At 29.1% G+C, this 24,413-nt stretch overlaps 5 protein-coding genes across 5 annotated transcripts in view; 4 read left to right on the top strand and 1 right to left on the bottom strand.

Annotated features, from left to right (window-relative positions):
- Positions 1-1,739: 1,739 nt before the first annotated feature.
- On the top strand, positions 1,740-4,094 carry LOC123300544 (E3 ubiquitin-protein ligase FANCL). Its single transcript, XM_044883131.1, has 7 exons — positions 1,740-1,829; positions 2,001-2,064; positions 2,320-2,577; positions 3,017-3,190; positions 3,343-3,515; positions 3,585-3,656; positions 4,045-4,094. The coding sequence occupies exons 1-7, from the start codon at positions 1,740-1,742 to the stop codon at positions 4,072-4,074; spliced, it is 861 nt and encodes a 286-aa protein (XP_044739066.1). The 3' UTR covers positions 4,075-4,094.
- Positions 4,095-4,135: 41 nt separating this feature from the next.
- On the bottom strand, positions 4,136-5,896 carry LOC123300760 (NADH-cytochrome b5 reductase-like). Its single transcript, XM_044883406.1, has 2 exons — positions 5,875-5,896; positions 4,136-5,109 (listed from the first exon to the last, which is right to left on the bottom strand). Exon 2 carries the CDS (start codon positions 5,078-5,080, stop codon positions 4,136-4,138), a length of 945 nt encoding a protein of 314 aa, XP_044739341.1. The 5' UTR covers positions 5,081-5,109; positions 5,875-5,896.
- Positions 5,897-6,111: 215 nt separating this feature from the next.
- LOC123301816 (40S ribosomal protein S3a) lies at positions 6,112-9,180 on the top strand. Its single transcript, XM_044884722.1, has 4 exons — positions 6,112-6,268; positions 6,743-6,925; positions 8,079-8,484; positions 8,943-9,180. The coding sequence occupies exons 1-4, from the start codon at positions 6,207-6,209 to the stop codon at positions 9,096-9,098; spliced, it is 807 nt and encodes a 268-aa protein (XP_044740657.1). The 5' UTR covers positions 6,112-6,206; the 3' UTR covers positions 9,099-9,180.
- A 7,643-nt stretch (positions 9,181-16,823) lies between these two features.
- Positions 16,824-18,857, top strand: LOC123300246 (enhancer of rudimentary homolog). The gene is made up of 3 exons (XM_044882781.1): positions 16,824-16,957; positions 17,066-17,251; positions 18,473-18,857. Exons 1-3 carry the CDS (start codon positions 16,955-16,957, stop codon positions 18,593-18,595), a joined length of 312 nt encoding a protein of 103 aa, XP_044738716.1. The 5' UTR covers positions 16,824-16,954; the 3' UTR covers positions 18,596-18,857.
- A 2,592-nt stretch (positions 18,858-21,449) lies between these two features.
- LOC123301524 (TBC1 domain family member 1) overlaps positions 21,450-24,413 on the top strand; it is a 41,292-nt gene continuing 38,328 nt past the window's right edge. The window contains exon 1 of the mRNA XM_044884290.1: positions 21,450-21,624. Coding sequence (XP_044740225.1) covers positions 21,511-21,624 — 114 coding nt within the window. The 5' untranslated portion in view covers positions 21,450-21,510. The remainder of the gene's footprint in view (positions 21,625-24,413) is intronic.

Below are 24,413 nucleotides of genomic sequence, written 5' to 3'. Positions count from 1 at the left end.
TTTGATTTTAGTATGTCTTTTCAATATATAGGAAAATTAAAAATTTATTTCAAATCAATCGAAACGAAAAATTTTCAATTCTATAAAAATCCTAATACTAAGGGATCAAATAGATATTCAAATGTAACTATTTTAGTCCACAAGAGAAGCATTATTTTAATTTGAACGTCAACTTAGAAAGGGGATCCTTACCCAATAGGCAGGCATTGTAATACACGATTATAAAGAACATCTGGGGGCTCGAATCTGGACGCCTTCAGAAGAAGATTGTTGTCAATATATATACTTCAAAGCTCTGTGCCTGCCGCCCTCTAAAAGGCAATTAATTGAACCTTTTTACATTAAGTATTTTTTGCATATGCTAAGCTTTTTTAAATATTACTGATTCTAAATCAGTTTTACTAGTTTTCGTTAAATAAAAGAATTCTTGTTTACCCGAAAGCTGCCAATTCCCTGAGACCCTAACTTGTGATGAAATTTTGAAATCTCACAGGCTAGAATCTCTGGTATTGGCGGAAAATATGTCATCAAATTAAAAAAAAAAATTATTAAATTGCCTTTAGTCTCATTTTCGCTGCATGAAAAAAAAATTGCTTTCAAATTAATTTAAGTAGACTTTTTTTAGAAGTGTAACTATGGAAATTAGAGATTGTGTCTCAAATTCGAGAGTGTTAATTACCTTAAATTTTATGTAAACGTCAAAATTGTTAACATAGAAAGTCTAATCAATAAAATCGAATCAATAACAAAAAAAAAAAACCAAACAAACAAACAATAACAAAAGTATTTTCTTTTTAAGTATATCTTGTTGATTTATATTTCTTGTATCAATTTTTATCTAATTCCTAATTTGTAAAAAGATCAAATAAAATAAAACAAAAATTGTTTTCTTTATTTTTACCCTTCACTTGCATTTTCCCGCATCTTATACCACATACTTAATTATTATTTTTGTAAATTGTAAAATGTAAAAATGTAAAATGTATTATTTTTGTAAATTATTGAGTATCCACAAAAGTCCGTACTACAGCGGCGGAGTATTGTACTACTGACAATGTGCATAACACTTCTTCGGGATGAACCCAAATAAATTTATTAATAATTCATTTTGGGCCCAAACATAAAACAAAAATTTGATGTGTATGGTGCATGAGTCGTAATCAAAATCCTCGTAGGAGCGTGGTTATCAACGGGTCGTAATCTCGCCAACACAAATCAGCCATCAAGTAGTCTTTAGGACGATGACGTTAACTTGCTAAACGCAAAATAAGTTTACGGACAATAAATGAATGCAAGCTAGGAAATACTCAATCGTAGCTCATTGGCATTGCTGCTTTTTTTTGGGTTAATAAAGATAACCAGCTTGATGCGCTTTATAGTTCGCCTTGCAATAGTTGTTCATGTGACTAATATTTTAAACTTAGTGTTCTATTTGGAATCATTAAGTAAATATTATATTGGCTAAATATGGATACGTTATACGAACTCGAATGAAAAGCCGTTGTACCATTACGCGCCTTTAAGTGTCTATATCATAGAGGTCATGAGATGAGAGGTCACGCTATTGGTCGAGCGTCTGAATGAAACAACATAATTGATTGTTTAAGTACGTAAAGAAATATTCACCAACTCTAGTCTGATTTTGACAAGTAAGCCATCTATAATTAGTGTAAACATCTATGTATATAGCTGTCTCAGTCTCAATCGGTGATATAGGTAGGTGATGTAGGTTATAATCAATGGAAAAAGCATTAGTTTACATAAATTATCCAGAATTAATTCCATTAAATGATAAATCAACAGAGTACGATGGATATATTACAATCGACGTAAGTATTGATGAAAACCTTTTCGAGGAATTAAAACCATTCCCCGGCTATATAGTTATTTAGGTTAACTATTGACATCCAACAATCTTCCCTCTCTTTTTTTTTAATCGAAAGTGAAAAAGATAGAAAGTATTTATTTTAACCGCGATTTTTAAATATTTTCAATTTTAGGATAAATTTACATATCGTATCAAGTTACAAGTACCAAATTTTCCAGATGTTAAAAACATCACATGTGAAATACCTTCCATAACTGATTCAATTTTCTTAGCGAAAATAATCGAGCATAAAAATTATTCCACAAATATTGTTGATTATTTAAATAATATTACAAAAACTTTAACTGAACATTCCAAAACCCAAAAACGTTTTGAGCATAATGATTTTTTCTTCACTGTATTTAAAGAATATCAACAATTAATACAGAATAGCTCAATTGAGAAAATTAAAGTTGATAAAACATTTAAAATATTTAAAATTAAATACAAAGATTCTGGTGGAAGATTTCATTACATAGCTATTCAAGAAGAGGATAAACTTTTTAAATTAGCTTATTATGATATTCCTAAAATTAGTAGTGAGCTACTAAAAGAATATGCAAGTTTAAATGAACTTTTTACAACTTATTGTAATTGTATTGAGGAGCTGCAGACATATTTCGATGTTATGGATAGTATTGATACGGTTTGTTGGGTAATAGACCCTCCCAAACCAAAGAAATCGGATTATATGAGACGAATTATGATTGGTAAGTTTAGTTGATTTTTATTAATCTCATGGCATTACTATCTTATATAAGGTATTCCGTAACGACCACACTAGAATAATAAAGTTATGTAGCGAATAAAATTCGTAGCAGAAGAAAAGCCAGCTTTAAATCAAATGTGTAGTGTCACAGTGTACGACAAAATTTCCGCTGCGCCTAAATATGATGTAATCATGATCATTTGAAAGCGCATCACTTTCAGGTCCGTAGCCACGTATGTACGATGCCCTTACTAGCGGCTTGTCAGTCGCCATCCATCCAGTTTTAATTAAGTTGGACCGATTTAAGTTTCATTGCCATCTATTTCATAAGCAGTATTCGGTTTGACGTAGAGCAAACTTCCAATCAAATACGTCCAAAATTATAACCATGTAACTTTATTAGAATTTTGAATTAATTCTATCGATAAATTTGTATACAGGTCATAATGTTTCAATCCAAATCACATTTGATCCATTGAATATATTAAATTTACCACAAATTCAATTTATGGGTTCTGAAAATGGTGTAGCTCCTTTCCGAGAAAGTTTTATTAATAATTTAGATAACTGGGATCCTGAATATGATGTGGTTCAAAATATTTTACGCTTAATTGGTAATTTTATAATAACTTAGGATGTAAAAGTGGTAAAATGGAATCCTACTACGATTCTGAAATTTCTAATTTGGCAGTAGAATTCGTTCCACTTTACCATCTTTTCGTCTAAATATTTTAAGAAATATCTTGATACAAAACAATTTTTGTAGATCTTCCATTTTTCCCACAAGAACCAACGGACGCAGCAAAATCTAACGATTTAGATTTTAAAGTAAATGAATGTTGTATCTGTTTTTGTGTACAATTAGAGAATAAATTACCGGATGAAATTTGTAAAAATCCAAATTGTGAACAATGTTTTCATACGGATTGTTTATATCAGGTAAAATTTTTCATTTTAGAAGCATTTTTTTTATAAAAGCCTTTATTTTATTTTTTTAAAATTTTGTAGTGGTTATCAGCTGTAGGAACTAGCCGACAGAATTTTAATTTAATTCAAGGAGAATGTCCAAATTGTAAGACTGTAAGTTATAAGATTACTTATAATTTTTTTAATTTAATGCAAGATTATAAAAAATCTTGTTTATTTATTTTTAAAAACTATCTAGAAATAGTTTGAAAAGCTTTCGAAAGCTCGAATTTGTAGAAATAATTCCAAAAATAAATGAATGATAATCATATTTTCTAAGATAATTACAGAGGTCTGCAAAAAAAATTTCAGTATATTAACTTCAAAAATCAGTATGCTTTGAACTTTGGTAACGAATATCTTTTAAACCCTTATCACGCTTTTCATTTTAACTTTAAGACCTAAGTTCAAAGTGAAAACATGTATTTTATTTTGTTAGAACTCCCTTAGAATATCCTAAAAATTTAGTTTTTTACATTTTTTTCTGAATATAATGTTTCAGTGTATATCGTGTCGAATCCCGAATATTTAAATGAAGATTAAATCCTTAAGGACAATAATATAAAACATTTTTTTACTCAAAATCTTTTTTATTAAAATACAAATAAATTAATTTTTTCAATAAATTTTTGTACAAATTTTTTCGTCGTTTCAACGAATATATCACTTCCACAAATTAAAACCTGAGTCCTGTTTGGATCCACAAAATTACTAGTAAAATAAGTGTTTACATCCTCTTCTATGATACGTCTACATTCAATTTGTTCATTATAAAATAAATTTTTAGGATCAGCTTCATGAGGTAAAAATAATTTTGCCATAAAATTCCAATAACTTTTCATGTTGTTAATTTCTTTACGTAACAAAGTTTCATCCAAATTTTTGTAACATGCAAATAATTGAATTCTAGTTTCGCATTCATCACAATCCAAAAGCTGCCGGATAACAGAATAAATTGGAGCAATGCCTGTTCCTTGGGATATACATAATAAATTTTTATATGTATATTTGACTTCATAATTTCCATACGGACCTCGCCATTTTGTTAGATTCCCAATTTGTAAATTTTTTATAAATTGAGACATTTTACCATTCTGATAAATTTTAATTATTACCGTAAAGGAATTCATATTAGATTTTTCTGCGTCGGAAGGGATTGGAGTGTACGCTCGAGTACAAGGTGTATCGTCGAAATTTCGTTCTTGAAAAGAATCATCGTCCAAAATATTTACATTCTTTAATAAGAAATGTTGTCCTGGTTTATAAAACAATCTACGTTGAATTGTATCCTCCCTCGAAATTTCTACGTATTGAAAAATATACGCAGAAGTATCCAAATTAAGTTTTTCAACACTAGTCAATTTAAAATAAGAATAATTTGTTAATGATAAGCAATTTGTATAATTTTCAAGATCTGTTTGAGGAGATTTTAAATATTTTTCATAAAGCTTTAATTGTTGTTCATAAATATCGAAAATACAAGGAGTACATCCTGAATTACAACAATCGGAGTCGTCTGGTTTTTGTGGTGGATGCATTTTCGAATATTCTAGTACATAAGACTTATCTGAAACAAAAAAGCCTAAATTTAATAGAATTTTAGAAGCTTTGAAGCAAAAAATAAAGCTTATATTTTTAAAATATGGAATTGCAAAGAGTCATCAGTTTCCGAATTGATTGACGCATTGATTCCCCTGTTTACGTCTCTAATAAATCTGAAATTATTGCAATTTTTAAGTTGAAAAATAATAATGATACACAGAATAAAATTCCAAGTAGGAAATGAAGTTTAGAAGCTTATATTTTTGAAGTATGGAATCGTAAAGAGTCATTTGTTTCCGATTTGACTGACACTTTGATTTCCCAGTTTAAACGACTTATATTAACATTTGGGATTCCAAATTGTGCCCTGATCTGAATTAGTTAATTTTTTGCTATTTATAATATAAAACGATAAGGTTATTCAGACACTAGTGTGCATCTAACGGCTATCTAACGTTAACACTAGCTTTAGCGATTTTTCTTTAAAAAGCTCCTAGAATGTCAGCATATTAAAGAAACCATATTAAAGCATTGTTTACGTAGATTACAAATCCGTTGTCGGAGCTGATGAAAGATTGATGGTTTTCCCCTGTGATTGCATTTATTCACGGTATAGCCTTTAATGGGGTCGAGATAGCACGGGTCTGTAGATGAAAATCTGAGAAAAGCTCAAGAAACTTAGGTAATATGCTATTCATACTAATAAATCTATTCCGAATTATTTTAACGAGAGAAGACTCACGCTAATCACACGATAGTGTCCGAATAGCCTTATCCTATAAAATCCTACCATGATAGTTTAAAAGACAATATTTTTTAAATTAACCGCGCAAAAAACGAAAACCAAAAAATTCATAATTTTGAATATTTTAACAAGAAAATCATAGTAAAAAAAGATTTTTTTAACAATTAAATTGAAATTTATCAATTATTTAAAAGAAAATTTGGAAAATAATTTCCCACCATAATCCAAAATTTATGTAATAGAAACTTCAAAAACCGAATAACTTCGAATATGATACCAAAAAAGAATAAATACTACATGATTAAATACAGCGGTAAAAACTATAATCGAGTTTCCGTTTCATAACCTACAGTTCTTTTACGAGTGTGCAGTTAAACATGGCAGTTGGTAAAAATAAGGGACTGTCGAAAGGCGGTAAGAAGGGAGTTAAAAAGAAGGTGTAAGTTTAAATGTAAAGTGTTTTTATTTATTTTCATTTATTTTGTTGTTAATTTTATCTTTTAATTTATATATTTTTGTTCGATGGCTAAGATATTGTGTGATTTAAATTTGTATGTCAACATGGACTTCAAAACATGTTTGGGGTTTTGATTTCCAATATTTAGATAATATATTTTTAGATTACATTATTTTGAGCCTTTTCAATTTTAATTAAACTAATTCTAAGTTTCATTTTTCGTTCGTAAGTTTTAATTTATTTTTTTTTAATTTTGAACTTAACTTCAAATTTGTACACCCCGTGTTTCTAAAATGATGATACTCTCAGCTCGCTTTGATTGTTTAGATGAAGATACATCTTTGTTCCCTAAAACGACGCATTTTTCAATTATCTGAAAAACATTTTCTTCAAAAACTTTGAAATCTTTGGTATTGAACGGTATATTAATTTGTGTCTATTTTTGGTAATTTTCAGTGTGGATCCATTCACAAGAAAAGATTGGTACGATGTTAAAGCACCTTCAATGTTCCATACACGCCAAATTGGCAAAACTTTGGTCAACCGAACCCAAGGTACCAAAATTGCATCTGAAGGTTTGAAATTCAGAGTATTCGAAGTATCTTTAGCTGATTTACAAAATGATAACGGAGCGGAAAGGTAAGGCATGAAGTTAATTAATATTTTCTATTATGTCTCATTTCAGTTTTAAATTTTAATAATTATTATTTCGGCTTTTAAAACTTAATTCAATAATGTGGCAAGACACGTGCAATTTCATAAAATATTATGGTTATTTACACGTGGAAATTTGCACTCTAGGTTACTTTTCTTAAAAATGCGCTAAAATTTCAGGAAAAAACCAAATAATCCGTTGATAGAGATTAATTGCGGCTAAAGCTGTTGTCCATATCGATACAACAGCCTTAGCCGCAAAAAAATGAATCCAAATTAGAAGGTTGCCCATTTTAAAGCAACTTGAATCTATTTCTGCACTATCACTGAGCCCATTCTCTGATTAAGGGATTGGCCATATCTCTAATTGGGTCGAGTTAGCTCGGATTTGCGTGGTTTTGACCCTTAGGCTCACCCTGTGATCCACGAGTAAAAACTCTGTAAATGATTATGGCCTTTTTGTTAATAAAAAACCGAATTGTTACACTTCGCCAACAGATTCATAATCTACGTAAAAATGTTTTAATTTGGTTTTTTCTGACGATCTTGGAGCATTTTTAAGAAAAGCTGCTAAAGAGAAAATTGCCAATGTTTTTAATTTTATTTTAATGGGATATATAGTGTGTCCCCGGACAGAGGAAACTATACTTGTAAATTTCCTTCTTTATAAGTTAATTGTGACTAACTTTTCTTAGTAACGCTTAGCCAATTTATAAAAAAGAAGGCTAGTTTACCAAAAATAAAATAGTGATACCAAATTTTTGGCTACCCTATACATTATTTAGAAGTTTTAAATATACCTACATAGTTTTTAGAATAAGCAAAACTTCTTATAAAGAATGACTTTTTTTCCTAAAATGTAAAATAATAAAATTTACAAGTACAGTTACCTCTATCCGGGGACACACTGTATAAACCATTCCAAGAATATTTCTGAAGTTTTTAATTCAAGTTAATCTATACCCCATGTTTTTAAAATGATGATACTCTCAGCTCGCTTTGATTGTTTAGATGAAGATACAATCTTGTTCCCTAAAATGACGCTTTTTTCAATATCTGAAAACCATTTTACCGAAAATTTTAAACCAATTTGTATCGAATAATTTTCTAATTCGAATATACTTATGTTACCATACAGATCTTTCCGTAAATTCCGTCTTGTTGCCGAAGATGTCCAAGGACGTAGTGTATTGACAAATTTCCATGGTATGGAATTAACAACCGATAAATTACGTTCAATGGTACGTAAATGTCAAACGCTAGTTGAAGCTTCAGCTGATGTACGAACAACAGATGGTTACCTTTTACGAGTATTCTGCATTGGATTCACAAGCAAAGATCAATTGTCACAACGGAAAACATGCTATGCCCAACACACACAAGTGCGTGCTATTCGCAAAAAGATGGTAGAAATTATTACACGTGATGTGACAAATTCAGATTTAAAAGAAGTAGTTAACAAATTATTGCCTGATTCAATTGCGAAAGATATTGAAAAGGCATGTCAAGGAATCTATCCTTTACATGATGTTTATATCCGTAAAGTAAGTATACATTTTTTTAATTACTTTTTTTTCCAGAAAATTTGTAAAAACCTGTTGAAATTTCATTCCCAAGTCGGAAAAACATTCTAACCTAGAAATGGACTTCAAACCAATAGATATTTATGAGAGTCGGTGGAAAATGTTTTTGAGTATACTCTATAAAAGCATATTTTTCTTTCACTTAAATCACTTAAATTTTCGTAAAAATAAAAGCCTAGATAAATTTGAATTACGAATTTTGCTGATATTTTAATGTATGTGAAAATTTCAACAGTTTTTCACAAAAATGTATTTTTTTCATGATGATCCACTCAGCTCGCATTGACGAACACTGATGAAACAATCTGTTCCCTAAAACGACGCAAATTTTTACATTTCTGAATTTAAAAAAATTATATTTCGATTCATTATATTTTATTTTCAAATTTTAATTTTGTCTTTTTATCCTTTTTTTTAAGGTCAAGGTATTAAAGAAACCACGTTTTGAACTTTCCAAATTATTAGAATTACACGGTGATGGAGGACGGTCCGGTGGTGAAGGTGGTACCGCAGCAACTGGTGATCCCCTTGACAAACCTGAAGGTTATGAACCACCAGTTCAAGAATCCGTTTAAAAGGGAATCGCTCTTGGTGTTTTGTATTGTAAAAAGAATGATTCTAATAAAAATAATTTAAAAAAATCTTTAAAAAAAAACCATTTTGTTGTTTCATATTTCACCATAAATGTTTATATCAAAGCCTAGATATCTTTCCTATTAATTAAGAAAACATACAATTGCTTAATTTTTCGAAAATTTTGCCGTCTATAATTAGAAAATAGATTCTGAAAATGGTTTTTTTTGTTGTTTTAAAAATAAAAAACATTACCACTCCTTGACAGACGGGTGAAAAGTTAATTAGTGAGTGTTCAAAGCAAGTTTTCATAAAATCAACTTACGTATTAAGCGTTAAATAATTCAAACTCGATCAAGTTTTGAAACAATGTATTTGATGATCATCATGGTGTCAGTGGCATTTTTAGACTTGAGCGACGACAAGGAAGCGTTGAAATTCAAAAAGTTGAAGTTAAATTGGTGATTGTTATCGAAACCCCCCGATACTCTGTTTGAATAGGGCGTCATAAGGGAGTACTTCATTTACGAAGATCCAAAAAAAAAAAAGTTTATATAAAAAAAGCACCACACAATAAGGCCCTAAGTTCGTTAACGAAGGTTAAAACAACGCCGCCGTCTGATTTCCGCACCCCAACGCTTAATGTATTTCGTTACAAAAAATCGACTTGCGATATATTGGACCTAGGGCGCTATCGCTGTAATATTCGCCACTGCATTGGATATTGATAGCACCTCGAAATTATTAACCTTAGAAAAAAACTTTTTGGTTAATTGGGCGTCTCTAAAGTAACGTAACTAATCTACTCCTGCGTATACACCCGCAGGCATAACAATTTATACAGAAAATTAGGTAATGAGCTTAAATTGGGATTGTTTGATTGGATCAAGTTTGGTAATGGATTGATTATTGCACCAAGATTTAAGACTCTTATGATTTGCTCATGGATACCGTTCGTTATCAGAACTGGACCACACGAGAAGCACTAGCGTTTAAATAGATAAAGAATTATCAAATTCGGTTTACCCAGTCGAAAGTTCTGAGGTAACAAACATTAAAAAAAAATACAGTCGAATTGATAACCTCCTTTTTTGTTTGAAGTAAGTTAAAAAGTATTCGAAATTATAATTTTGTATTACAAAAAGTTTCATATTTCGCGCCAAATGTGCAATAGAGAATATTTTTATTATTCTAGCAGATTCGACAGCAATAGATAACATCATAGAATATATAACCTTACGGATAGAATGTAATCTCAACTAATTTATCAAATTGTGCGCTACAGACGTCTAAAGGTTGAACTAAAATTAATTTAGCAAGGAACTCCACCACATATTATTTCCTTTTAAATTGTTTATATTAATATTATTTAAATGTTATATGTAAACAAAAACAAATACCAATTTAAATAAAATAATTTTATTATATACATTAAAAATACATAACAATAAATAAATAAATACATTAAAAAAAAAAACAAAAAACAAAAAAATACATTACAATACATTTTGTTAAAATATATCCCCTTAAGGACCCACAATAAAAATATTTAGCTAGATTATAAAATTATTAATTAGCTAGACCGGTTTCGATTGCTTTGGCAATCCTCTTCAGTAGCATTAAACCTCTTAAAATTAAAAAATCTTAAAATTAGAAAAATTAAAAAATATTTAAAAAACCGAAGGAGACCGCATCACACTGAAACAAATAATAATAAAATATTACCCTTAAAATTAAAATAAATTAAAATACACCCTCTAAAACAATGTAACTGCCTGCTTTCACCTAAAACACAATAAAATATTAAGTTTTAATCCTAAGATAGGATTATCGTTATAAATATGTCAAAAAACCAAGGGATTAAACCTGAAAATAAAATATAAGATAAAACATTACAATAAATAAATTTACATTAATTTTCTAACAAAATATTTTAACAAAATTAAATGGGACGATTTTAGGACATCCTCACTATATCTAACAACCGAAAAATACCCAAACATAAAAGATTTGTTAATTATTTACTTTTTAGCATGTTTGTACTGGTCATGCAACTTCTTCGCGATTTTATACAAGCTACTACTATTGAAAGGCAAAGATCTTAAATCTTTACCGGCCAATATACTATTAAATCCGTTAAAATAAGTGAACACAATCATCTTGCAAAAATTATGCACAATATTAAATTTCAACTCCGTAGAATGCTCGCATTCTACGAAGTCGAAATTTACGTTCTGAAAAACCGTTTTCCTAATCACTTTTAACAAATGTTTTTTGTTTGGGTCATTTTTCAAAATAAATTTGGCAATATTATACGCCTTAGTCATATTTAATAAAAATTTACTATTTATATAATTAAGCCTAGTAGCAACGGCCCCCCCAAACTCTTTTTCGCGCACAAAATTTAAAAATTCATTTTCCTCCTCCTGCTGCAAAAACACATTATACTTACACTTCTCACACTTTTTTATTTTAATGTTTTTTAAGATGTACCCGCCTACATATGCAATAGCATTTTTTTCTAAATCATTGAAAACATTACTCAAAACTTCAGATTGAATCTCAACCGCTGTAATCTCCGCTTCTCCTCTCTCCTGATTTTCACTCTAATAAGAAAAAAAAAACCATTAGTAACAAATAAAAGTAATTTTTTGTAACTGTTTTCAGAAAATTTTAAAATCGATAAAAATAACTATTCTAACTATAATTTTTTAGAAACGTAGAAACATAATCAAGTTCTTAAATAAATTTAACAAAAGTTATCAATAATTGTTAATAATCAAAAGTTATTATTTACCTGTAGGATAAATGTTTGCAATGGAATCAGCAAATCCGACCCATCATCTTCACAATTCCCTCCCACAGAATGTTTACTAACTAAGTTAGTGACCAGAAGAGATTTGTAAAACGGTCCAAAAGCATGGCACGATGGATTCGACCACCGACTTCCTCGTTGACGAACTTTACCGAAAAAATTCTCTAAGGGATCTTGGTTCAAAAACCTGGGAACCAACGTCTTAATTCCAAGATCCTTTAATTTATTCGTCAGTAAAATTAAATTTGTCAACGTAAACACCCAATTTTTGAAAGTCGGTGGGCGTGTCATTCGTCTTCCACTCGAGTCGTGGCATTCCATACTTTTGAAAATGGGGATAGCCTCTCTCCAAAACTTTACTTGTAAGCTATCCCCTTCCTTAAGATCAATCTGAGTTTTGAGTTTTTTTCCTCCTTCGTTGAAAGGTCCGCAACCATTGACGCTATCGAACACATCATCCATAAATTTTAAAAAAACTGCCGTTTCTGTAGCGCGCCTCTCCATTTTCGTTTCACCAATAGTGAATTCTGAAAAATAAACCTCATTTAAGCTTTGTTTTATATTTACATTTAATTGGCAATAAAAGTTTTACGCAAACACTTACACACTTTGCTAGTGATGAAATGTAGAAAATCAAATTTTAAAAATTATTGTCCATTTACTGAAGAATTAAGAATATTTGTAAAAATGTGAATCTTTAATAAAATAAACTTTAACTTACCACTTTTGGCCATTAAATTGATTCCTGCCGCAACTGAACGACTAAAAATTTGGGCACAAACAGAAACTTTCATTTTTTTTAAAATTTTTGGATTGACATGATGCTCCGTCAACTTGTGCATGACTCTAAGATCGCCACTTGGAGAGTCCAATGTCCATGCCTTCAGGATATCGTTCCACTTCGCCACTTTTTTTTCACCGTCGATCTGGAATGAAATATTTTTTGTTAACAAATTATTTCTTATACCTTTTAAGAGATGGGGAGTGTCAAAGAGAGGAATTATTGTTGAATCTCCAATTTCAAAAACTTGATGCCTGAGTTCCTCACCTCGGGCCAAATATTTTCCCCGCGTATCCTCTAGTAAACGATGGATCGCGTTGATATTATTTGACCCTTGGTCACAAATAGTACCGACAACATTAAATCCAGCATTTTGAGCAGCCAAAATAATTTCTTTAATGGCCTTTACTATTTGTGGCCCTTTTGCGGCTCCATTCACGAACTGATATAGCACCGGCTGTTTCCAATTTTGGACAATTCCTCTTAACATAAAAACCTGTAATAATGAAAAAAAAGTTTGAGTTAAAATAGATATCATAAAAAAAATTATAATATAAGATTTTTAGAATAAATGAAGAGTTATGGGTACAATGATTAAATCAAATATAAATCGGCATTTTTGTCAACAAATTCGATCTATAAATATATTTTATTATATGAGTGAGTAATAAAAGAGATTAAAATGTGTTACAACATAACCAACCCTTTGTAATTCTAAACAATTCGGTATTATTTGTACTACCAAAAGCAATAAATATTTAATTACGATTCTTTGCTTTTAAGTTTTATTTTTACAAAATATTTTGTTATTACAGTTACCTTTCAAGTAGGCATAATTTTATTACTAAAAGTGATGACGATTTGTTTAGAATTATAATCAAGGGACAATTTATGGTTTACTTAAGTTTATCTGTCCTTCAATTTGTTAAATTCCACACCCATTTAAAAAAAATTATGTTATTATACTTTCCAAAACATAGTTTTTGTAAATTTTGTTATTGTTCCGCAAAAATTTTTATTATATTGTAAAAAAGTGGGCGGGTGATATGAAAGATATTAAAATACGGGTAAATTGTTATCATGATTCTAATTTAAATATTATAACATATTTTATTTTGAAAAACAATAATTTATAATAAAAATGTGTGTTAAAAATTTGTATAACGCGAAAAGTTAAATGTAATGTAAACTGTAATTTTAAATAGCAACTTACTTGTACATGATCCGCAATCTTATCGGTATGGTGATCCCCAAAATCTTCAAAACCTTCAACGCAATCTTTATGGACATTATACGTCAAATTACGTGATAGACTCATTTCGTCAAAAAGTAAGACGCATGTCCGGTTTGAAGGATCGAGTCTATTCACCATTCGACTAAGTCCATTAAAGATTTCCAAATGAAGTCCTGGTGACACGGGTAAGCGGTTTAAAAATTTCATCAGGGTGACTCTTGACGGAAGCGCAAATATCTTGGATAGCAATCTGTATCCACTTGGGCTCTGTTTAAACAAAGCCAGAGACATAACCTTGTCGTCTGTGGAAAATCGACGCCCCTTCATTTTCTTTTTTGAGCAACTAATCTGACTCAAAAAAAACTTTCTGCAATTCTCGTTCAGAGTTTCTGTAAGTTTGTTGAAACTTGCTTGCGACGAGAATTGTTCTGCTTTTTTTAAGCGAGCTTGAAAATTTAACGACTTGCGAAGCTGGTATGATGCCCGCCGTTGAAATTTTCGTGCTGTAATATACAATCGCTTTTTCTGAGGCGACAATCTAACTTTTGTTAATGAGTCCAAATACTCTGCACCTTAAAAATGAGAATGATCAAATTATTACTATACATATATTTAAATTTAAGTGGCATATGGAAGATTGTATCAAAAAAGAATTATTATCATATAGCCACGACAAATTATTTTAATGGCATAATCTTTTAGTATACCTACTTATAAATTAAATGCGTGTCGAAACGGCATTCATAATAAAGCGATTAATTTTCAAGGTATTTAAATTTTGTTTTATTTATTCATTTCAAAATTTATAGAACTAGAATTTGAGGTTACTATTAAAAAAAATTGTTTGAACTGAAAAAATGCTTACCATGTAGAGACACAGGTGTTCTAGGAGGTGATTTTTCTTGAACCAAACGACTCGGACCAGGAACAGCTAATTCTTTCAAACTACCAGGTTCTTGAACCAATTCATTTGGCCTTGAAACATTCACCTCCAAAGAAGAATACGCCTCTTCCACATCTGCATTTCTCTGGACTTCTGGAAGAGTAAAAATAAATATGATATAAAAAACCATTTTTCGAACACGAAACGTCTCCTTGAATCATAGTTTACTTGATTCGAGTGAAAAAGTCACCTATTTTTTGATTATAAATATAGCTTTACAAATTGAATTCCTTTAAATTTCGTATTCTAATAGTATTTATTCTTCGATTATTTGATAATCAAAAGTTTCATAAATATTTGCAAAAAATAAAAATGGTATTTTATTGAAAATAAAATTTTTAATAACACTCTCGATCTTCTAGATCTAGAGTAAAAAAAAAAAATTTTAATAATGAAATTATAAACAGACTGTGTTCTTAAAAACAATTGTCAATTTAAACAAAAATTGAAATAATTGTTTTATTTTAGAAATACCGTTTTGTAATTTACACAAAAATGAATTTAAAAGCTACATATCGAACATATTTAAGTGACGTATAATATTTATTTTTTTTAATGGTACGATCAACTACTTATTATCGATTATTTATTAACAATCAACTATCCTACAAAATAGAACTCGTGTATCAGAAATTGGCATAAAATTAAAATAATCAGATTCAAAAAAATTCAATTTGAGTTTATTTACATTGAGTTGATAGGTATTAGTAAACTTATACAGTTATAAGATTACTTTCAAAATTAAAAAGCGTTCATATAAAGAAAACGTTTTTGTAAAAAATTATATTCTTTTGATCACGATTTATGTTATTTTATATAACTTCATTTGATTATAACTATTTATCTTACCTTTATTAACCGGCAAAGCAGTCTTTTTAAGATTTGTAACATTGTGAAATGTAGCATATTTCATTTCTTCCGGAAAGTGTTTATCGCAAATACGGTAAGATTTTCGTTTTGAAATATCCAAGTCCGGACGTCCAATGAATGTAGCCCAAATCTTAAATCGCTGTGGACAAAAATAATAGTTATCTTTTGCGTTTGTATTGAAACTTCTTAAAAACTACACGTCTTAAAATTATAAGGAACTATGCATTCGACCACTTAATTTAGTGAAATATATTCATACCATTTATAAAAATTTTTGTCATTAAATGATGTACACATTTATTAACAATATTCCAATAATTCACACATTAGATTTTTTAGGTTGGAATTTTGTGTTTTTTTTATTTAATTTATAAAAAAAAACTAAACAATTGTAAGAAATGACATACTTGTTGACTTAATTTAGTAAATATACTCAACTCATGCCATCATTGGAATTTATTATTTAAATAAACATTTATTAACAGTAACATGATACGTCCACATGAGATTTTTAGGTTAGGTTACAATTTTTTGTATTAAAATTTATAAAAAACCAAACATTTTAAAATTGTAAGAAATTATGTATTCGTTCAACTTAATTTATAATGAAATATACTCATTTCATGATTGGATATCTTTTTAAAATTCAATAATGTACACATTTAATAACAATAATCTAATATTTCCATATGAGTTTATTAAGTTAAAAATTCAATAAATAATAATTTGAATATGTACTTACATTATCGCCAGGTAACACATGCATTTTTGTTTCACTCACTTTACTTTCGCATCCAGGTACACCACAATTGACTCCCATTTTTATTTATTAAATATTTTAATAATTCACAAATAATAAATTTAAATGTATCTATCAGTATCTATACAAAAATTATTTTGTAAATAAACATAATGACAGTAGACAAAACTATTTATAGTCGATAACATAGAGTACAACATATATTTTTTCTTTGTTTTTGTTTAAATCAGCGCTACAGGTAGCAGAATCGGAACTAAATTTATCTAAAAAGTTCCCATAATGTAACAAGGATACGAGATTTCAGCGTATGGATAACATATACCACAATTTATTTCACACACATTTTGAAGCATTTGGATATAAACAATATTGTCGGCGTTCATTAAATATCAGTGAACAAATTAGAATAATTTATTTAATTTTAAAATAATCACAGTTTCAAAAAAAAATTAAACATGGTAGGTTTATTCAAATTACGAAAATTTAAGTTATTTATACATAAGTTACCAAACCTGTAGTTTAAGGTTAATTCTGATTGAGATGTATTTTTTTCTTGCGTTTTTTAGTCACACACAATTTTGTTAGTACAACCTGGTGGAAATCCAGAAACAAGAACATATTCGGACTATGAATCAGTAAATGAATGTATGGAAGGTGTTTGTAAAATATATGAAGAACATTTAAAGAAACGGAATCCGAATACGCCAACCATAACTTACGATATTTCACAGTTGTTCGATTTCGTAGATCAGGTATTTATAAATTTATTTACATATCTTGAAAATCGAAATCTATTAGAACATTCCAAGTATAATTACTTTTATTTTATTTTGAATTAAAATGGATTTTAAAGAAGCTGTCGAATGTTTATCTTGACCGCTTTCGAAATGAGATATGTTAGGAAAGTACCGATTGAATTGTACAGAAATGTTCTTTCATTGTCTAAAATATCTTCTTTAATGACGAAAATTGATTCAATTGCGTCTTCTTTTAAAGTTTAATTTTTTTTGATGGCTAGGATACTCCAAAAAATGAACTTTTCATACTTAAACAATGAACTTGCCTATAATAAATTAATTTTTTCGTGGAAAATTAACCATTAGCTTTAATTGGTTTTAAAATTTGGATGGATTTTTAAAAGCATTATACATATCCATTTTATACAGCATGTTTTCTTCCATTTTTCGAGTTATTGCTTTTATAATAAGAATACTTTTGGAACAATTTGTTTCTCTTAATTTAATTAAAATTAAGTGACAAAATTTTCACAAATTTTCAGGCTGCACACGGGTGCTCTATCGTTGTCTAAAATATCGTACTTAATGACGAAAATTGATCCAATTGCATCTACTTTGAAAGTTTATTTTGATGATAGTCAGGCAGCATTTCGGGCGCTTGTGAATTGGGCATCTCAGGAACTGAATCGCCTAACACTGAATAACACAGTCAGACTGATCTTTGTACCGGGCCACTTTGGCTTTAAAGTTAATGAAGCAGGGTACTCCTTGGCACGAGAGGGATCGTCTCAAACGCCTCTTTCACCTGAGTTCCGCAATTTAATGAATCAAGGAATGGCTACGATACGCAGTTCTTGATTACTCGGATGCGATAGGCTAAACTGTGTAAATCCCTTAAACTTTCTCCCTTTATTAATATAAATTCAACGCTTGTGAACTGGGCATCTCAGGAACTGAATCGCCTGACACTGAATAACACAATCAGGTTGATATTTGTACCCGGCTACTTTGATTTTAAAGGAAATAAAGCAGGGGATTCGTTCACACGAGAGGGATCGTCTCAAACGCCCCTTTCACCTGAGCTTGCCATTCCCATAGCAAGATGTTCCGTAATTTAACGAATCAAAGAATGTCTACAATAAGCAGATCTTGATTACTCGGATGCGATAAGCTAAACTGTGTAAACCCCTTAAACATTCGCCCTTTATTAATATAAAATCATTTTTTTCTTTACAGTTATGCGACCTTAGTTGTTTGGTTTATCAAAAATCCACAAACAGCTATGCCCCATACAATAAAGATTGGATCAAAGAAAAAATATATGTACTTCTTCGTCAAGCAGCGAGATACCCGGAATAAGACCACGAATCAACCATTAAATAATTAATTGAATCAAATAAATTAAGTTAATTTATGAAAAATTAAAAACAGAAAATCTAACAATTTATTTTGTAAGCTTAAATGTGAGACCTATATTACGTATAAATATTTTTTTTATTTTTATTTTTTTTCGAATATATTTCTATTTTGAAACAATAGACATAAAAAATTGGATAGAATTTTTTCTCTAGAAATACTTTTATAGTCGAGAATTTCTCTTTTAAGAGGCGTTAAAGGCTGGGAAAGATTTAAAGGGATGAATATTCAGAAACAATGCGAAGATCATTTTATCCAAAACTCAACAAAGCAAGAAATCCGTCACCCGATAACTTAAAAATTGTTATTTTTAAGTTTTTACACAACGGATATTTATAATTGCACTGCGCACCACAATAGACTGTTTGTGTTCTGAAACCGTGGCTGGTACTTATTGAACGTCTTTTTCACTCATATGCTCAAAAGCCACGAAAATTTTATCCAATTTTTTATGTCTATGTTTATTTTTTGAAAAGCAAGAATGAAGAAAAACAAATTCGTTTTGTTGATTTTTTTTTGTGAAAATTTAATAATTATTTTTAATTAAAAAAATACTTTAATGTTCATTATATCATCTAAAATGTTTGGGCATAGATTACGTTTTAATGGAGTTAAATCCCTACCATTTTTCGTGTTAATCGAAAAAAACTGGCACGAATTCGAATCGAAAATAAAACGGTATCTATGATCCAAAACAGTTTTTCATTGTAAATAAAACTATCTTCCTAAATTTTTTTATAGTATTAATAAAAATGACGTTAAAATATTTCTTCGCTTCTTTTAGATAATAGCCCAAGTACTTTTGACTTCCTATCACTCATAGAATTTAGAAGTGTTTAAAACTAAGACGAATATGTTATTTTTTTTGTTAATATTTTATTACTTTTAAATTAGGAGTTTTGTTTCATAATATATTACAAGGTTAAATTATTTTTTTCGAAATTAATTCAGCTGTTATTACGGTTGAATTAACAGTTAATCCGAGTCATTAAAAAAGTTGATATGATTTTTTATCATAATTTTATGCTACGGAAATATTTAAGTGTAGTTTCTTTCTAGCCATACGAAATAAAATGTTTCCAGATGATACGTCTAGTTCTTTCAACAAGTGTGATGAGATTGAAGGCTGCGATACGTTTTCGCTCTGGTAGCTACTTCCGCAGACAGAAAATCTTGGCTAGCCAGGGATTGTACAAACTCCACTGAACATTCATGTGTTTGATTGGTTATACCAATCAGAATGTCTAGTTCACAGAAGTCTTAATCGATTCAGAAACGAAATCTATATTTTTAAACTATGAGTACATAGAAAATGCATAATGGTGTCATGAGTTTGGTCACAAAATTTTAATGGTTGGAAATATTTAACGTAAAAATGAAACTTCTGCTCGTAAAATCATTGAATTACCGCCTAATCTTCCTCTTAACTACACTGTGTTGTCTTTATTAAATGTTACACAATTTTTTCTCTATCGTTAAACAATCCATGACCCCCAAACATTTATGTTTGTGATCTATTCCCAGCTCCGATGGGTCTCGGTAGCGATTACCTCAATCCCATGTATTACTATCCTAACGTCTATGTATTGTCCTAATTTATTGTTTTCAATTTTCATTTTTTTAACATGTTTATTTTACCAGTATTATAATATAAAATTTATTAATGGTTTCAATGGCTCTTGTCAAAATATTAAAAAATACAACTCAGCGAATTTTCATATATCTGCCTGATCGTTTGTCTATTCGTCAGAACGGCAAGTGAAAAACAACGAAATATTGTTGGAATTTTGTTAATGTGCTACAGATCTAAACTTTTCATAATCCCCGAAAACAGACAACAATGACTTGATTTAACTAAACTCGGTTTAAAAGTTGTAGATGGCAGATGTGAGAAGAGTTAATTGGACGTGTGCTCAACATCAGAATTGTGGGCTGTGGCTATAGAAGTTTAGGCCTGGGAAATCTAAACTTGCTTGATTTTTACAAGTCAGTTTGAGTCCTCATAATGAGTCCTCTTTGTTGAAGAGGATAACATAGATCTGTTTTATTCCCCCATCCTTTCCTCGGATAACTTTTTGTCAAAATAAAGAAAATTGTATGTATGCAACATTGCAATGTCATTTCCTCACAGGCATTTTGCATTAAAATAAGAAAGAAATTTTCAAAAAAACAATTGAAAAACGTTATATATTTATAAAAAAACAAAAGAATAAAAAATAATTGACTGTTAACCGCCATTGATATAATCAAAGTTGCGCTAAATTTAAAAATTAAAATAATTGCTTCGTAATCAATTTTTAACGAATTTTATAACTAAGATTCAACTTAAATTAATTAAAATATACTTATAAAATTGATTAATGATTAATAAACAAAAAAATTTCAATTGGTCGAAATGAATTCAATAAATTTTAACAACCAGTTCGTATGCTCTGCGCATGATTGCTAAAATTCATATTTTTTGTTTACTAAAAGCAAAAGAAGTAAATTACAAAAATATTCGCGTTTATACATGTTTGCTGTCAAGCAAGAAGAAGTGATCAAGTTTTTAAAATTCTTTAATAATAAATTTTATAAATTAATCAAATAAAATTTATAGTTTAAGTAATAAAAAATGGATTAATAAATGTTACATAAAAATTTGAAACATAACATTCGGTTTTTGAACGTATAACGTTATTGATTTTTTCTTAACGTCAGGTTAACGAACAGGAACTTTTTTAAAAGAAAACATTCTCAGAGGAATTTTTGTTAATGAAAGTGCGTTCGAAACCTTAATAACGATGTGTTTTTTAAATAATTTTATTTAATAATTTGTGTTTAATTTTTTTGTTATTTAAAAAAAAATTGGTGCAAAAATGAAGTTATTACCAGTGGATTATTTAGGATGTTCGGCTATGGATAAACGGTTTTCCACACCGATGTTACCATGGATTATTACAGAAATTCGACGAAGGCGTACTAATGATAAGGTATGTATTCATTTATTTTCTTAATAATTTAGGGTATAATGAATATTTAATTACCCTTAAATATTTTAATTAGTGAAATTGTGTTACAATGGGATATTTAAAGATGATAGATGTACAGAGTGATACAGATTTCCGGCATTAATTTTAATTACATTTTATTTAATTAAAATTGCAATGTTTTCATTTCAATAAGAAATAGGGGTTGTTTGGCAGTTATCTCAAACCACACGTTTTAGAATGACCCAAATGTTTGCGATCAATATAAATGTTAAATTAAAGGAAATTATAAACAGGCTCGAAGAAATTAAGGCTGATTTTCGAATAACATCAAATTTTTATTCGATATATATTTCTATTAAAATTTGAATTCAATTCTGGGTCATTATTTACATAAAAACACTTTCGCTAGTAAAAATTTTTATAACTTTTCGGTCATGACTTCAATAAGTATAAATTTTTTAAGAGATTCTTTATTTTTACATAAATATTAATAAAAAGTTTCAAAAGTTCTGTCGTTTTCTCACGATATGATCGATTTTTTCGAGATCAGGCAATGACCCTTATAGGCTTAATTGGCCTTAACACTTACAGAGAGTTTCTTAATTAGTCACAGAGATAACCTATGAGTCATACAAACAGAAGTATCACCGGAAACAAATGGGCGGCACTGGAAGTAATCATATTTTTTTAAAGAACTTTTCTAAGATATTATTGAATAAAGTTGATTTCTGATTTAAAATGAATCCGAAACTGAAAATTTCAATTTTCGATTCGATAGAAACTCATGGGTTCAATAAAAACCCATTCAAAATTTGAAAATTTCGTGTAATCCAATTTTTTTTTTTTATATAAGCAATTTTATTACGAATTTGATATACTGAATATTATTTCTTTAGCCTGTTTTTTTCTCAGTGGTACATTTTTAGACCGTGAGTTTATTTTTCGTTATTAGTACGATAGGCTTTTAAACGAGGCGAAAATCATGAATTTTGTTAAAGAATAAGACAGATCTCGTGATGTAACAGTAAAACAGGCTAGATTAAAAATATATGTATAAGAATCATATAATGATGGTGGAAGCGCTGATAATATTCCATATGATATTAATAAATAATAGTTTAAAAAATGAAAAAACGCGCGTTTGTAGAAAATAATTTCTATAAGTTATAAAAAAAAGAGTGATGAAAAAATTATTTTATCGTAAAAAGCGTGGGGTGCTTTTTAAGATATTTTGATTACTTTAACCAATAGGTACTTACAATAATGGAAATAATTATAATTATTTATAATAATTGAAATCTAGCACTCCACGCTTTTTTTTCGATAAAATGATTTTTTTATCTTTTTTTTTTTGAACTTATAGAAATGATTTTCTACTCTTTAGTTCAGTAAGTTATAAAAGCCTTTTTTTAAATTTATCTTTCTTATTCTCACTTCGTTTTAATAGGTGCATTTGAAATTGGCGAAAACTAATGCCAAGTGGGTTAGATTAAGTCAAAAACTTTAGCCCAGTTTCGACTAAATAATTTTGATTGAACTTTATCTTCTTAGTATAAGTAAGAATAATAATAAATCTTGATGGACTTTATTTTTAATTTTATAGACAATGAAAAAGTTAATAATTTTGAAATATATAAGTATATGAATATTGTACTATTAAGTTTAAAGATTCAAGTTTTTTTTAAATAATAATTTATTAAAAAATTATACCTTTAATAATTTTATTGAAAACTTAGAAAAAAAAAATATCTTCAAGGTCGATACAATTATAGAAATTTGCGTCATGATATCTCTTTCAGAAGCAAAAAATTTATAATTAAACCAGATTTTAAACACAAAGTTTAAAGTTGTTCTTTAATCGATGACCTAAAGGTTACGAAACTTTATTTTCTTAGTTATTTATTAAAATTTCGATATTCTACCTTAGGGGACAAACAAACTTGACTCTGTGGCATCAGGTTACAAAATGATTTTCGTTGTAATATAATGGAAGTTAATGTGATGTAGTATATATGCATTTAGGTCGTGACTGATAATTGTGGGTTAATGTTAACCTTTTGTTAACCTAGTTAGTTGTTGGTTATTGATTTTTTGAAAATATCAATTACGTGTTGATAAGTCTTTTGTTGGTTAGTATACAGGGTGGTACAAGAGCAATACGTTGGGAAATTACAGTAGGGAAATCGAAATTTCCTAGATACCTAGGTTTGAAATTTAAGAATTAAAAGGATATTCATTGTTGTGAATGTTGCCTAAACGCCAGCCATGAGAAATTGTAAATTTGACAGTATGAGCTAAGGATTCGTCATGATTTAAGGCGACAAATTACTAAACCAGGGGTAGAGATATGTGTGCTACATCAGAAAGAAATCTCCATGATCACTGATTATCAGTTAGAGGCATTCAATGGGTTCTTTAAAATTATTTCCACTCTTATTATATCATGTATAATATACTAAGGTATACTAAGTTTAGTCCCAAGCTTGTAACGCCTAAAAATATTGATACTATTAACAAAATTTTGGTATAGGTGTTTAAAAATGACCTAATTAGTCCATTTTCGGTTGTCTGTCTGTCTGTCGTCTGTCCGTCTGTCTGCCAACACGATAATTCAAAAACGAAAAAAGATACCAAGCTGAAATTTTTACAGCGTACTCTGAACGTAAAAAGTGTGGTTGAATTTGTAAATGAGCAACATAGGTCAATTGGGTCTTGGGTGCGTAGGACCCATCTTGTAAACCGTTAGAGATAGAACAAAATTTTAAATGTAAAAAATAACCAACTTTTGT

The sequence above is a fragment of the Chrysoperla carnea genome, chromosome 5 (genome assembly GCF_905475395.1).
Source record: "Chrysoperla carnea chromosome 5, inChrCarn1.1, whole genome shotgun sequence".
In the NCBI taxonomy this organism is placed as follows: domain Eukaryota; kingdom Metazoa; phylum Arthropoda; class Insecta; order Neuroptera; family Chrysopidae; genus Chrysoperla; species Chrysoperla carnea.
The sequence above is the reverse complement of the archived record's forward strand: the minus strand, read 5'-3'. Positions and strand labels throughout refer to the sequence as shown.

Excerpts from the sequence above, each read along its gene's own strand:
- LOC123300760 (XM_044883406.1), bottom strand. The coding sequence starts at position 5,080 with ATGCATCCACCACAAAAACCAGACGACTCCGATTGTTGTAATTCAGGA.
- LOC123300246 (XM_044882781.1), top strand. Across the intron at positions 17,252-18,472 it reads TGTTCGATTTCGTAGATCAG|TTATGCGACCTTAGTTGTTT; the intron begins GTATTTATAAAT and ends TTTTCTTTACAG.
- LOC123301816 (XM_044884722.1), top strand. The coding sequence starts at position 6,207 with ATGGCAGTTGGTAAAAATAAGGGACTGTCGAAAGGCGGTAAGAAGGGA. Across the intron at positions 6,269-6,742 it reads AAGGGAGTTAAAAAGAAGGT|TGTGGATCCATTCACAAGAA; the intron begins GTAAGTTTAAAT and ends GGTAATTTTCAG. Across the intron at positions 8,485-8,942 it reads ATGATGTTTATATCCGTAAA|GTCAAGGTATTAAAGAAACC; the intron begins GTAAGTATACAT and ends CTTTTTTTTAAG.
- LOC123300544 (XM_044883131.1), top strand. The coding sequence starts at position 1,740 with ATGGAAAAAGCATTAGTTTACATAAATTATCCAGAATTAATTCCATTA. Across the intron at positions 2,578-3,016 it reads TATGAGACGAATTATGATTG|GTCATAATGTTTCAATCCAA; the intron begins GTAAGTTTAGTT and ends ATTTGTATACAG. Across the intron at positions 3,516-3,584 it reads ATACGGATTGTTTATATCAG|TGGTTATCAGCTGTAGGAAC; the intron begins GTAAAATTTTTC and ends AAAATTTTGTAG.